Here is a 15029-nt window from a genome sequence, read left to right as displayed (position 1 = left end):
GTTTGTAACGAAACTTTTGTATGTGTGACTTCTTCAACCAATGGCTGAATTCCCACAATGAGACAGAACACATTCAAACAAGCACTTTATGACTTTGTGTAGTGTGAACTCAAACCTTACATTTTGCAAAGTAGTGATTATTTAACGGATGTATGAAACTGCCTTATGAACTTGCTCCTAAACCATAAAAATTCCAAATGCTAAATATTGTAATGAGCCTAACTGACTGCAAACTCCTTCCTTTTTCTTGTCTTTCATTAGTTGCAACAGCAAACAAGTATGTATGTCGTGGCTTGGATACAGTGGAACAGAGGGTGCCAATTCTTCAACAAAGAGCTGGTCAGGTAGCGTTTTTAGCTTTTTAAAAAAACCTGAAAATATCTTGGTATGAAGGAAGAAAGCATAAATCAATCTTGCCCAATCCTAGTTTTAGTGTGCCATGCTAAGTGATAGCTAAGAGTTATTTTGAAGTCAGGTATGTACTATTTATGTATGTATGTGTGTGTGTGTGTGTATGTACGTGAGTGAATATATGTATGTATGAATGAATGAATGAATGAATGAGACATTAGATTAGCCTTCCACAGCCAGATGCCTAGGTCTTCCAGGTGTGCTCTACTTCAGCATATTGGAAAGCACAAAGGTATGGAAGGCAGCTTTAGATCTTGAGTCTTGTGTTTCTGTAAAGACCATTTCAAGTAGCCTAAGCATAGTATTTAAAACTAGTTCAACAGAGATTATTTACAGTTTCAGATCCCTTATTTGTTCAGAGCAAATTACAGCCAGAATGATTGCATGAACCAGAAACAGCAGAGACATGGTAGAAATGATTCTATGCTTTGCTGAGCTACAGACTTTCTTTGTTATGTGCCTGGTTTGAAAGAAAAAAATATTATTGTTATGTGCCTGGTTTGAAAGAAAAAAATATTATTGCATATCAAGCTCAGCTTTCTTCACTTAGGAGTTAGGCTGGCTAAGACCATAACCGGTACAAGATTTAAAATATCTGTCTATTTACCTTGCCAATTTACACTAAATTTTGGGAGAATATACAGAAGAAACATTTTTTAAACCCCTGGAAATATTTAAAAACATTGAATTTTTTAAAAAGAGAGTTCGAAGGTAACCAATCCCCCCTTTTTAATTTTGTATAGAAGGGGATGGGGATTTGAAATAAATAAAATTGGGTTATCTGCTCTCATCTTTGCATATTAAGCTATAGGTTCTAAAATTTCATCTTCTGTGCAGCTTTATCACTCTCCGTTGCTGCACAAAAGGCAGAATGGACCAAGGGCATCCATAGAAGGCTTTTTTTAAAAAAAATATCAAAATGGCAGCCACCACTGGGAGATCACAGCCATCATCTTGCCTTCATTTATCCTCTCTCCAACAGATGCCTGGGAATTGGAGCTGTACAGTTTTTAAAAGAATCAAAGTGAATGTCATTCTGTGAATCACACTTAAATGCAAGTCCTACTTCCTGATGTGAGAAAGACAGCTTATTTCAGGGGGTGTCAAACTGGCAGCCCAAGGGCCGGATGCGTCACATACAGGCCACACCCATCTGAGCTCCACAAAGGGGGAAAAAAATCACGAAAGATCACATGACAGCGACGTGACGCTGTGAGTTTGACACCCATGGCTTAATCCAAAATGACCACTCTTCTCTCTCCGACAGGTTGTGTCTGGTACAAAAGAACTGGTGACTTCTAAAGTCACGAATGCCAAGAACGCAGTGACTCGCAAGTTGTCAGGGATGGTTGGCATGACCAAAGATGTGGTTCAGAATGGAGTGAAAACCACGGCCTCCCTTGTGAGCAGCAGCATGACTGTGGTGATGGGAACAAGAATGGGAAAGATGGCCAAGAACAGTGTAGAAACCGTGCTGGGCCGGTCCCATGCATTTATAGATCACTACCTTCTCATCAGTGATGAAGAGCTGAGTAAGAGCCCTCTAGAAAGCCTAAGGATGTATATATCTTGGAATGGTTTTGGTTGTTAATGATTTGGGCAAATAATGAAGCACCACTGAAGGAGAATTTTGATTAAAGGTTAGGCAGGACAAGATCAGAGGTGGTATTCAGCAGGTTCTGACCAGTTCTGGAGAAACGGTAGCGTAAATTTTGTGTAGTTCGGAGAACCTGCAAATATCACCTCTGACTTGCCCCGCCCCCATCTATTCTCTGCCTCCCAAGTCCCAGCTGATTGGCTGAGTCTTCTTCTGTTGCCCTGCACAGAAGAACGGAGCTGGAAAGCAGGTGGGGAGGGAATGGGGATTTTGCAGTATCCTTCCCCTGCCATGACCACCAAGCCACACCCACCAAGCCACGCCATGCCCACCAAGCCACATCATGCCAGATCCACCAAGCCACACTCACAGAACTGGTAGTAAAAAAATTTGAATCCCACCACTGGACAAGATCTTCAGAGGTGGGACACATGCCATAGTCGAAGGACTGTCTTTTGACTCTTTAGAGGTTTTTAAACAAGAGCTAGAGGGTAACTCTCAACAATGTTATCTCAGCAAATGTTATCACTATGCAGAAAAATTCTCTTGCATTTATTTCCACGCGGGTAAAAGATAATTTGCTTTCTTTACTGTAGACCAAAAGAGAGAATTTTGATGAAATGCTCATGTGTGAAACAAATGCTCTTGCATTTGAGCAACAAGAAAGCCGTGTGAATGTTCTGCCTGTAATTTACAATCAGTTGACCAGTTATTGGTACATTCCTTGGTTTCCCAAGCTTAATCAGTTCTGAGGGAAGATATTATAAGAGGATATTTCCCCTTAAAACTTTTCAACACCAAAGGACATTGTTAGCTGTCTCTAACAATAAATAACAGTCAAAATGCCACTAAGAGAGATTTAAAAGAAATTATCAAGCACTCTGAGAACAAGGTAGAAAAACTGAAGCATTTGTATATCACAAAAGTTCAGTGAGGTGGCTCCTAAATTTTCCTTACTGTTTACTATTTAGGAACAAAATCAACAGGGAAGACCTCAGTTTCTACTTAATACCCCATTTTGCATCTGTTGGTCATTAACATCCTAAGAACGTTAGTCCTATCAAAGTTGTTTTGACTTTCCTCAAAGAGGTGTTATCAAACTAAAGGTAAAGGTTCCCCTCGCACATACCTGCTAGCTAGTCGTTTCCGCTCTAGGGGGCAGTGCTCATCTCCGTTACAAAGCCGAAGAGCCAGTGCTGTCTGAAGACGTCTCTGTGGTCATGCCGCCAGCATGACTAAACACCAAAGGTGCACGGAACACTGTTACCTTCCCACTAAAGTGGTCCCTGTTCAATATCTGCCATACTTACTTGGACACAGAGGGCACAAAGTAGCGACAATAAATAAAATGCCATCTAAATACATGGGCATATCTTCTAACAATGGAGTCCAACAAAACTCTCCTTCATTTAAGAACTGGAAGGTGAGAAGAGTTTTGTAAGGTTCTTGCTAAAGAGGTAGTCTTCGACTTATGAACACAATTGAGCCTAACATTTCTATTGCTACACTAGGCAGTTGTTAAGTGAGTTTTGCCTCATGTTATGGCCCTTTTTTGCCACAGTTTTTCAGCATATCACTGTGGCTGTTAAATGAATCATGTAGTCGTTAAGTAAATCTGGCTTTCCCCATTGACTTGGCTTTTTGGGAAGGTTACAAGGTCACAGGACCAAAGGATGCTTCAACCTCTCGTATGCAAGTTGCCGAGCATCCAAATTTTGATCATGTGACCCCAATCGTTTTGTAAGTGTAAAAAATGCTTGTGTGTTACTTTTTTTCACTGCTGTTGTAACTTTGAACGGTCACTAAATGAATGGTTCTAAGTCGAGGACTACCTATATCCTTTCCTCTTACTTTTAGAGCCTGTTATTTACACTGCCTTCCTCCTTTCAGTGGATCTGAAAACATGTTCTCAAGGGACAGGGATGGATCCTGTGCAGGAAATACAGACCCAGATCAAGTGCAATGGCTATTTGGCCTGCGTGCTTTCTCTCTTGAATAAATTCCAACGCTATATATCTCAGCAATCCTGGTGCAATCTGAGGCATGCTAATGAGAATCTCCAAATAGTCCTTGAAAACACCTTTTCGGTAAGTCTCAGTAACTCTCCATTCTTTCTTTGCCTGTCCTTGGAAGCAAACCGTCACCTCTGTATTTATTTAATGCATTTCTGCACCTATTCCTGCATCTATGAGGAAAGGGAGGTCAAAAAACCCAAAATGGCATCCAGCCCTGCACACTCAAAACAGCCGTTGTTGACAGCGCTGCCTCAGCTTGAACCTCTGAGTAAGAACGATCCTTAATTCCATTGTTGATAAAGGTAAAGTTTACTAGAAGTCAAGTGAACTACAGTGATGCATAGCCGGAACTGAGAAATGCGTGCCAAAATCCCCAAGTCTAATTTTTTCCCCTCCCTTAATCACCTCACGTGACAGGGTCCCCCATGTCCAATCAAATTCAAACTGGATGCTTTCAGAATGGTCACTTCAGGCATAGGTTCGGTTTGCAGCTGTATTCCGTTCCCAGCTGTTTGTCCTTGAAGCCCGTCTCAGAGGGATACAGTGACGTTTTGTTACTCTCGAAGCATCCCCTTCTCCCATCCAGCCCACCCTTGAGTTCATGGCAGCGGATACTGAATGGTTGTGAAACACAAGTGTGAGGTGGCAGCTGACAGCCATCTTGATCTTTTGGACCCTGGTGGTCCCAGAATATATATTTTTAAAAATCTTGAACAAAATGGAAATAATTATTGGATTATCTTTATGTACATTTATGAGAGAGATGGCTTACCCCTAAATGTTCATGATTGGCTCAATGTGTGGAAGTTACCCTTCAGTGAATCCATCTGATTGTTCCCAGTAAGTGAGAGAGATGAAGTTTGGCTCAATTTACACAACATAATAGATTAATGCAGTATTTCCTAACCTTGGCTACTTAAAGATATATGAACTTCAACTCCCAGAATTCCCCAGCCAGTGACCCAAGTTGGGAAATACTGCATTAGGGTAACTAGGATGGGTAGTTTGCAACTCAGTGATGTGGGAAGTCAGCTATTATCTTAACATGTTGCATGATATAAGCTACTGCTTTAAATCAGAATAAGATTAATCTTGGAGAAGTAAACGCAACAATTGTGGGTTTTTTATAGCCAGGTTGAACATTATCTGGACCCAATCTTATATATAGCAATGACATCAATCAAACAAGCACAAGACTAAAATTGTTAGCTTTTATTCTTTTCTTGCTTCTTTTCCCCATTTTAACTAACATCAGTCCCTACCAGGTGCCCACCATATTTTATTTTTAAATGGAAAGATTTTTAAAAAGAACGATCACTCTGGGAAAAATTGGAAGCATAATTAGGGCCTCCTCAAGAACCTTGAAATGAGACTGGAGGCTAAGTTGATTTTACAGTGGGTTTATTTAAAAAAAAGAAAAGAAACGTTTTCCCAAACCTGGTGCCCTTTTAATATGAAACTACAACTCCCAGGATCTCTAAAAGGGTGCGCTATTCCAAACCTCCAGAAAGTGTCAAAATTATAGGAGATTGTTCAAGCGTTTTAATGAAATTAATTTGTTTTGAAATCTTGGATCATATCTTTGGTGGTTCCTATTCAGCCTGCATGAAGTCGATCGGAAATTAGAAATCAAATGTAAATAAGCATACCACAGGGGAAGAAGAAGAAGCTGAGTTGGTTCCTTCAGTCAGCTGGTGGCTATGGGAGGATGGTGAGAGAAAGTGCATTTCTGCACCTGTGCAGTGTTTGCCCCTTGCCTGGAGCAGCCTCAGATATTGAGGTGATGAGGTTTGGGGACATCAAATCAGAATACATTGGTTCATCCCTCTACAACAGTCCCAGATTTTCATGTAGTCCCTTGAAAAAAATAAATCGCCCACCTCTGATATGCTGTACATATGACAGAAGTCTATCACAACTGAGCTATAAACCCCCTTACAGGGGGCAAGTACATAGACCCAGGTCAGCATTTCTCTCCTTTCCAGTAGCTCTAACTTTGAAAAGTGACTGGTTTTTCACGAGCAAATATATTTGCCTCCATTCATGGCTGCTTAAAATAGATTTGAGTAATAGCCTCCGCCAAGCAGCCTCTGACATGATAAATTTGTTGACCTATTTGCAACCACAATAGTCAAGGGAGTTATTATCTAAAGTTCAGGAACCTCATGGAAGGACAGAGTCACCCCTGGTTCTGCAGGATCGCAGGGAAAGAAGATACAACCAACTATGTCAGGCCTTGAAGTTATTCCTTGCAGCCAGGGTTAGCTGAAATTCACCCAAGGAAAATAGGTGCCTCAACAATAAAGAAAGATCTTCTAAAGCAGGGGCATCAAACTCACGTCTTCACAGAGGCGTCACATGACATATTGGGACTTCCCCCCCTTTGCAAAACCGGGCATGGGCGTGGCCAGTACGTGATGCATCTGGCCCCTGGGCCAGGAGTTTGGCAGCCATGTTCTAAAGGCTGAAGCTGCTATTAATCCCATTTACCTTCTTTATGAAAGGGCCATAGCTCAGGTCCACAACCATGGACTCAGAGTTTCCCTTCAGGTCTGTAAAAATCCATTAAGCACATATCTTGTGCTCCAGACAGTCTTAAAGAAGGAGGTACTTATGTCCTAACAGCACTTCTCCCCTTCTGAATTATTTTTTAGTCAGATAATTTTACTGCTATTATTAATTTGTTTGAGTCAGTCAGTTTAAGGGCATAAACTGAAAAGGAGCATATTGCAAAAGGGGAAAGTCCTGTAATGGTATGTGGGAAAGACCTTGTGAGACGGAGCCAAGAGACACTGCCAAGGGAACAGTTAGATAAGAGGCAACATAGTCTGCAGCTGTATAACGGATGGGACAAGAGGCTCAGAAGAGACTCTCCCTAAGTTCCCCAGGCTGTAAAGGAGTCAGGGGGAGAATTGTACTTTCAGAATTGCAAGATGGTTGTTGGCTACTACACCTTCAAGAATCCCAACCAGATGAGTTCATTCTCCTCTACTGTAAACTACATTGACAGAACCCTGCACTTTTTAGCATTCAACCAGGGTTGTTAAAAAGGGAGGTTCAGTCATTACGGTTTCCTTTATTTGTTGGAAAGATGCAAAAATGGTGTGTTTGTCTTATGCCAGACAGATCACCTTGTAAGGGAGAAGGGCAGCAAACAAATATGTTTTGTATGGACAAAGCAACAGTCGGTCTCTCCATGATTTTATTCTCTCCCAAACTGGGATGATTCTGCTGCAAAGGCAGAGAAAAGTTAGAAAACTAAGGGAGCAGAAAGGGAAGCAGAGAAGGAGCCCCCAAAGTCCTGCCCAACTGCATCCAAACAGATTAAGTGGAGGCTCATTTAATCTCCCTCCATCACTCAGCAAATAAACTTTGAACAATTCCCTTAAAACAGGTAATATAGAACTCATGTAATTTGCCTGCCTGAATTGATTTTATTTGGATTGTTGTGTGGATGATTGTTGGCTACTCTTGTTTTACTTTTCCCAATAACTCCCTTTTTGAAAAAAATCTAGAGATTTGGCTTCCTTGGTTCAGAAAAGGCAGATAAGTGCACTTCTTCCGAAAAGCTGCCCCTATGCAAAACTACATGATTGCACAGCGCCCCCTTGTGTTTCAAGAATAATTTCAGTTTTCAATTGTTCGCTTCAGGTAGGAAGATCCAAAGTAGCTTCCTTTCTATTTTTTTTTCTTTTTCTAGAACTGGGCCTAAGAGAAACTCCTTACTAGGAGGGTTAAGGATCCCCAGTTAAACTGAGAGGATTGGGTCTCTCGTCATTAACTTTTGCTGAAGAATTCCTGGGAAAAGTGGGTTAAATTATCTGTCAGGTTGTAACATGAGGTAATTATTAAGGTATTGTTAAAGGCATAAGAACTGCAGGTATTCCTCAACTTAAAAAGTAGTGCGGTGGTGATGCAGTGGTTAGAATGCAGTATTGCAGGCTAATTCTGCCGATTGCCAGCAGCTCGATCCTTAAGGTTGACTCAGCTTTTCATCCTTCTGAGATGGGTAAAATGAGGACCCAGATTATTGGGGGCAATATGCTGACTCTGTAAACCACTTAGAGAGGGTTGTAAATCACTATGAAGTGGTATATAAGTCTAGGTGCTATTTCTATTCCTATTCCTACAACCACAATTGGATCTGAATTTCAATCACTTAAACAATACAGTTATTAAGCAAATCCCCACCATATGACTCGTCCTGATTTTATGATTTTTAGTGCAGTCATTAAGCGAATCACACAGTCATTAAGCAAATCCAGCTTTCCCTATTGATTTTGCTCGTCGGAAGGCGCTATGAAATCACGATCACATAACTACAGGATGCTGCAATTGTCACAAGAGCTTGTTATCAAGTGTGCAAACCATGATCACATGGCCACAGAAAGCAGGGTGACGGTCATAACCTCAAGAACTGGTCGTAAGTCACTTTTTTCAGCCTCCTGGTGACTTTGAACTGTTGTTAAATAAATGGTCATAAGTTGAGGACTACCTGTAGTGAAAAAAACAAAAACAACTGTGCCACAATATACGTTACATTGAAATCTGTCTTTAAACCAAGGCCATAGCTCAGTGATAAAAATGCCTGTTTTGTCCAGATGAGTAAGATTCATGTCTGACGTTCTGGAAAGCCTTCAAAGAGCAGCTTAGCGAATCGGAAGACAACGGAACAGTGGTTTAACTAACAGTAAGACATTTCCAATTCTAATAATTCCTGGTGTATGTTGTTGTTTTTTTTCGCCCTCCAGGAATGGAAAGGCTGGCTAATAGCTTTGTACTACACCATAACACTTCCCCTGAGGACTGTCTACTTGATCCTCATCTTCACTGTTGAAGAATTGTCTGCCAAAATTAATGAGAACGTTCCCCAAGCTTGTTACATCCTAGAAGACCTCAAGTTGGTCCTGTCTACGGTCACTTGCCTTCAGGAACTCTGCTGGAAAATCTTTGCCCGTGTCTGGGAAAAAATGTCAGAGGAAGAAAACCTCCACACGCTCTTGAACTATATCGTGCAAACGCTTCCCTTCTGTTTCTTTGCAAATCACTGCAAATGTAGGACCTCCACTGATAGCACAGCAAAAGCCTTAAAGGCCATTCAAAGGGTGCAGGCATCAAAGGACAGCCTTCTTGGACTGGAGGGAAGTGGAATCTCTTCAATAGTTGCAGCCACTTGAACCCTGCATCTGGTCACCCATAGGGAGGCAAAAAGGGGAGATGCAGGGGTTTGGACATATGAAGGGGTTGGCTCTTAACCGAAACCCCAGGGCAACTGCAAGCTTACAGTAAAATAGGAAATTGACTATCTGACACATTTGTGTGTGTTTTTCTTATTCTTCTCAGCCATCTCTGAATCCCGTGCACAACCTACTGGGTAAGAGATGGAAAAGGAAAGCAGTACAGTACCCGAATCTCAAAGTCCTCATATTATTGTAAGGTTGAAGGGTCCAACTATACCAACAAGGATTGTTCCTTAGAAGAGTTCTATTTTGGAACCATCTAGGGCAGGGGTTTAAAACTGCCAGCCCGCGGGCCAGAGGAATCACATACAGGCCACGCCCAACCCAGCTCCGTGAAAAGGGAAAACGTCACGAAACGTCACCTGATGGCAATGTGATGCAGCGAGTTTGACACCCATGATCTAGGGGGAGATTAAATCCTAGATTTAATCCTAAATGGTGATAAAATAAGGTGCAAGGAGGGATTCTTATGGAAGCAATGAAAACGACGATGATTAATGTTAATCTCAGCCACTCCACAGGCAAACACAAACTGCCAGCTGGGTCTAATACAGTCACATTCAATTCAACAGAGGAAACTTCTCAAAAATCCGGAGACTGGAATTTTATAAATCTAACAGAAACAGTCAGGTGTGCCAAATCTCCCCCGATTCCTGCAAGTTGCTAAAACTTGCAACTTTTAGAAAACCTAGCAAATTTTACACTTATGTTTAACACATTTAGAGGTCGCAACATCCCTTGAGGGCTTCTAGGCAGCCTTTTTTGATTTTCCACTTCTTGGCTGATCCCATTTCATCACAACATTCTTTTGTTTGCAGTTTTCTGATTGACCCCTTTCCATCCCACTGTCTCTGGGAAGAATTTTTACACTCATCCATTCCTACCTTAAAACAATTATTATTGAGTTGTCATCAATGGGCAGCTTGAGCTAATGAGCAACACAGTTTCAGAAATAAGGATTAAACCAAATTACTACATAAGCACCAACCACACATTTATTGATAATTATTGTCAGAACTTTTGTTATCTGGATGCTTCATTCTACTCCTCACAGAGAGGCTTCAAACAGATTTAAAAGAATGCTGCACTTCCTATTACTCTACTAAGAAGACCAATTTATGACACAATTATGTTTATAAATGGCCTTTTTGCTATCGGTAGTCTTTGACAGGACCACAATTGAACCCAAAATTTCTGTTGCTAAGCAAGATAATTGTTAAGTGAGTTTTGTCCCATTTGATGATTTTCCTTGCCATAATTGTTAAGTGAATCGTTTAGTCCTGGCTTGCCCCATTGACTTTGCTTGAACACAAAGTGAATGAATAGTACAAAACAACTGCACTGAAGTGGTCGTTTTGTCAGAAAGAATAACTCAAGAAGATGCCAGACCATGTAGATGTCATGAGCCCACTGGCATACAAAAGCCCCGGTTGAGAAACAAAACTGATCCATCCATCTGGCAGACAAACTCCATTTATTGTGAATTACAAAATCAGCATTATTGGTTTATGGTAGTTATTCGGATGTAAGGATTCCAAAGTGTATTTAAAGAAAACAAACTAACAGCCAAACCACAAACAGATCCAAGGTTTTGTCTTCTATGGTTCTGATGCCACCTGTAAGCTCTAGTGAAATTCATTATGTAAACTTGATGATTCACAAAAGCAATGGAGCTTGGATACTGCTACTCCATCTTTAACCCCTTAAAAAAAACTAAAAAGGACAAACAGATGCAATAAAAATGTAAACCTGTATACAGAAATTAACCATTCTCAAGCTATGGTTCGCAATTGGAGTGGGCTATAAATTTTAAATACTTCACTTCACCCCTAGGTATGGTGTAAAAAAAAAAAAACAATCATCATGTGATTTGTAAATTCAAACTTAGTAGTTTACTATATACAGGTCAAATAATATGGATGTTAAAATAAAGATTTGGGGTGGAATGACTGAGACACAATCCTCTCTAGAGAGGATTCTGGGTTCAAATGAAGCCTTCCTCGCTGCCTGGAATTCAGCAAGCACGTTCTCCAGGACAAAGGATATCTACGTTTGGACTCCTTGAGGGAGAAAGTTGAAGAACATCAAGGATCCCTTCCTAATTTGAAATAATCCAGATGTGTTGAGATTACAACTCCTCAGATTCTCAGTGCATCTGGAAGATACCACCTGGTCTACAGGAAGTGATCCTTGATTCTCCTTGATTAGTGCACCTAGGGTCAAGGTCTACTATACTTAGGGACAGAATTGTATGACAATAGGAAGAATGGTGTCCTTTTTGTTTTTGAAAGTGAGAATATGAGAAATGTATACAGACCTGATAAAAAGCAAAATCAGTGTGCAATAAGGTGGAAAGAAGGATTACCAACAGCGTGCGTGCATGTATTTCTTGTGTGGTAATTATGGTAGTTCTATATAAATTAGCTATATTGTTTTATACATGTGACCTATGACCTAAAACTTTTTTTTCTTCCCTCTTTAAAACTATAATTTTAATCGCTCAACTTATTTTTTTTTTAAATCTAATACTTCTCTTGCCATGTCCCTAATGGCAATTATGGAATATTAATATAAAAGGTGTGTATTCTTTTTTTTTTCAAAAAGGTTGTGATATTGGCTAGTTATGTAAGTTTATAGCTAAATGAAGTAAATAAGTATTAAAAGCCTATTATTAGTAGTGCCTTATACATAACATTTAGAAAAGCAAGATGTATATGTTCTAAAACTGTTAACTAGTTTTTATAAAATACAAACAACAAAAAAAGAGAGAAACATTATCAGTACCACTGCTGATTGCAATTGTCCAAATTCAGGGTATTCACTATAACTTATTAAAGGGAGTGGGGAATGCTACTTTAAAAACTATGAAAATTGTATTGATGATCCTAATTCATTATGGACTAGTTAAGGAAGGAAATGGCCAACTCAGCATGTTTCTTCCATGTCTTACTCTAAAGTGCTGAAAGGAAAAATAAACTGGGGCTCATCCCACTTAGCTACAGGAAGGATATTTGTGTGGGATCCATCGAGTGCCATTCCTTGCATATCTCCTACGTTCCCTTTGTGGAAAGTAAGACTCCTTTGCTCTGCACATGGCCTTATGGATGGAGAAGATGCTTTTCACTTACAGGAATGTCCCAAGCAAAATGTAAGTGATGGATTAGGTACTCCTCCATCAATAACACATATGTGGCATCCTCTTAATCTGTGACACGATGTTGGAGAACAAAGGAGGAGAAGGCCACCATTCCATCAAAGGTGATGGATGGATCACCAAAGATGGTGAAGCGATCATACAGCGTTCTGTAGACCACGATAGTCTTAGGGAATTATACCACGCCTTTGTACACTCAAGTCAACAATAAGTCAATAGGAACAAAGAGGTTGACTCCATCTTGACTTTTGAGGACTCTTCAGGTGCTGTGCTTTGTGAATGAACCAGCCTGTGTTCCTCTTATCCTGGCCCTATGTTTGCCTCACCTATTTGGGATAGGACCCACAAGTGGAAGGTTTGCACAGCAGATGCCCCTCTCCTCCTTGTCTGGACACACAGTTTGTTAGACTTCATCAGTAGACGTGTCTCTCTCTTTCACAGCATGTTTTTTTGGGGGGGGAAGAATAAGGCTCTTGTTACAAGGCACTACTATTAAGACAAATGTTTTTAAGACTGAATATTAAATACAGTGCTAATATACATGGTTTCCTTAAAAACTGGGATAATGTAGCCAACCCCGCCCGCCCTCCCAAGTAAACCAACAAAAACAAACATAAATATATATAAAAAGAAAAGGACAAATTTAGCACTTCTGTTTTTGAAAACCGAGTTGGTCCAGCATAATTGGTGGCTTCCTTAAGGCTCCTTTTCAAATTGTCTCAAACCTGCTGAAAGAAAAAAAAGTGGTGGGATTGCCTTTAATCACCAGAAATGTCAACATTTGGAGTTTACAGTCTTTTGACTGTATTGTTTAAATTATTAAAAGAGACTAACTGTTTTAAATTTGGGGTTTAGTTAGAAAATCCCTACTTCTCCAAGGACTTGCTGATGTAGGTTGCAACACTAAGATGAAATTTTAAGGACTATACCAGCTTTCTTTCTTGCTCATTCCGCACAATCTAGAAGAGATTCCCAATAGATTCAATCTTAACCACCTTTAAAATAATACCCACTGATTGTTTATTTTCAAAAGACAAATGAGTAAAACTCCTAGTTTTTTTAAATGGTCCATACATTTTACTGCTCCCAGCTCAAATTTTACTTCCTCGTTCATGTGGGAATGCAATATTTTAGTGCATCGAGCTGCAAAATTGGGTTTGAATCAGCTTATTCTTGGGTAAGAAAGTATATCTCAGTACTGGCATAATGCCTGAAAAGAAATGGATCCTGCAGAGAACCATTAAAAAGATTTCAAAAGGCTTTAATTCCTATTCAGGTTGGAGATGCTTAATTAGACAAGTACGGAGCTGAACAGGAAAGAAGTAAGAGTAATTATACTCAGCAAGCAGGAATGTAAACAGGAAGACTATGATATATCTTACATTAAGCCATAAAATGCTTGGCTAGATTCTTGTTTATAAATGGATCCAGACACTGCTGTATGCAAACCATGGTTATGACTTTGGATTTTGTTGAGCAAACCATCTAATGATAGTTTGCCAAGGTTGGAGACCCTGATCAAGAGGACCTTAGGAAGAACAATACAATATTCAACAGGTAGATCACGTCTTCAGAGGGTTTGAATGTTCTGTTGTTTGCCTCTTACAGATTCCAGACAAAGAACCCCATTTGTCATCAGGGACAAGCCACTGGGGAGGAGAGACTGTCTGACAATCCAACTAATATTATTCCAAAATTGAGGTTTGGGCCCCTTATTCATACCATGCCTGATCCCAAGCACTGGAATGCTCACTTTTACTTACCATTGGTCTCCAACTTCCTTCCAGCTGCTGTGACCTGATTCAAAAAAAAAAAGAAGTTTTAAAAAAGGTTACAAAAACATAAATTGTTCCAAAGGTGTTTTTTCAAGAGGCAACTGGACTTTCTGGTTTTTCTTTGAAGACATTTCACTTTTCATCAAAAAGCTTATTCAGCTCTGATTGGATGGTGGAGAATGGAAGGATTTATATTCCTTGCAGACAACTGGTCATTTGCATTCTTTTAGCAGGTCGTTAAGGCCACCTGGAGGTTTATCTGTGTCCTGAATGGTACAAATGGGTGGGGAGCCTTCTTGGAACTGTTGAAAGGACTGTGTTGTAGACTGGAGATAGATGATGTCATATCCCTCCCTCTGTGTTGAGAGAGGGCTGTTCAGTTTTGACATAGATGGCCTCTTTGACCCCTCTCTCAGGAGGCCATCTCAAGAGGAGGGCAGTACAGTACAGATAAATAAATAGTTTGAGATCTATTCTACATCATTCTTCTAGATTTGGCAATTATGTCACTGAAGTTCAGCCGTGCAATTAAAGAGGACTTCAGCACAGGGGTGCGATTCAACCGGTATTAACAACCAGTTCAGTGAGCGTGCACTGTTGCGCATGGTCCGCATTTAAAAAAGCTAATACTTACCTTCAACTGCAGCTGAAGAAAACAGCTGAGGCGCGGCAAACTGCTCTGCCACGCGAATCAGCTGTGCTCTAACAAAAAGACATAAAACGCAGGAAACAGCAGGGGCGGACGGATGGGCCCACATGCTCATCGGAGTGAACCGCTTTGGAACCAGCTGATCATCAGAACAAGGGATTCACCCAAACTGGCTATTCATTGTAAAG

The 15029-nt window shown here is 40.4% G+C and overlaps 2 protein-coding genes across 14 annotated transcripts in view; one reads left to right on the top strand and one right to left on the bottom strand.

Moving 5' to 3' along the window:
- LOC113437954 (perilipin-3-like) overlaps window positions 1–9478 on the top strand; it is a 39201-nt gene extending 29723 nt beyond the window's left edge. Inside the window, exons 6-9 of the mRNA XM_087935611.1 lie at window positions 262–344; window positions 1679–1943; window positions 3899–4095; window positions 8775–9478. Of these exons, the coding sequence (XP_087791737.1) occupies window positions 262–344; window positions 1679–1943; window positions 3899–4095; window positions 8775–9200 (971 nt within the window). The 3' untranslated portion in view covers window positions 9201–9478. The remainder of the gene's footprint in view (window positions 1–261; window positions 345–1678; window positions 1944–3898; window positions 4096–8774) is intronic.
- Window positions 9479–10720: 1242 nt separating this feature from the next.
- The window catches only part of CALD1 (caldesmon 1), a 261433-nt gene continuing 257124 nt past the window's right edge, over window positions 10721–15029 (bottom strand). For 8 of the 13 annotated variants that reach the window (XM_026714604.2, XM_026714525.2, XM_087935122.1 and 5 more), the window contains 2 exons: window positions 14181–14214; window positions 10721–13145 (listed from right to left, as the gene is read on the bottom strand). In XM_026714604.2, coding sequence (XP_026570389.2) covers window positions 13114–13145; window positions 14181–14214 — 66 coding nt within the window. In that variant the 3' untranslated portion in view covers window positions 10721–13113. The remainder of the gene's footprint in view (window positions 13146–14180; window positions 14215–15029) is intronic. The other 5 variants (XM_087935120.1, XM_087935124.1, XM_087935125.1 and 2 more) reach the window with 1 other exon arrangement.

Source organism: Pseudonaja textilis, chromosome 5 (genome assembly GCF_049901715.1).
Source record: "Pseudonaja textilis isolate UNSWEBS1 chromosome 5, rPseTex1.2, whole genome shotgun sequence".
Lineage (NCBI taxonomy): Eukaryota > Metazoa > Chordata > Lepidosauria > Squamata > Elapidae > Pseudonaja > Pseudonaja textilis.
Note: the sequence above shows the minus strand (reverse complement) of the source record. Positions and strands in the feature narration are given on the sequence as shown.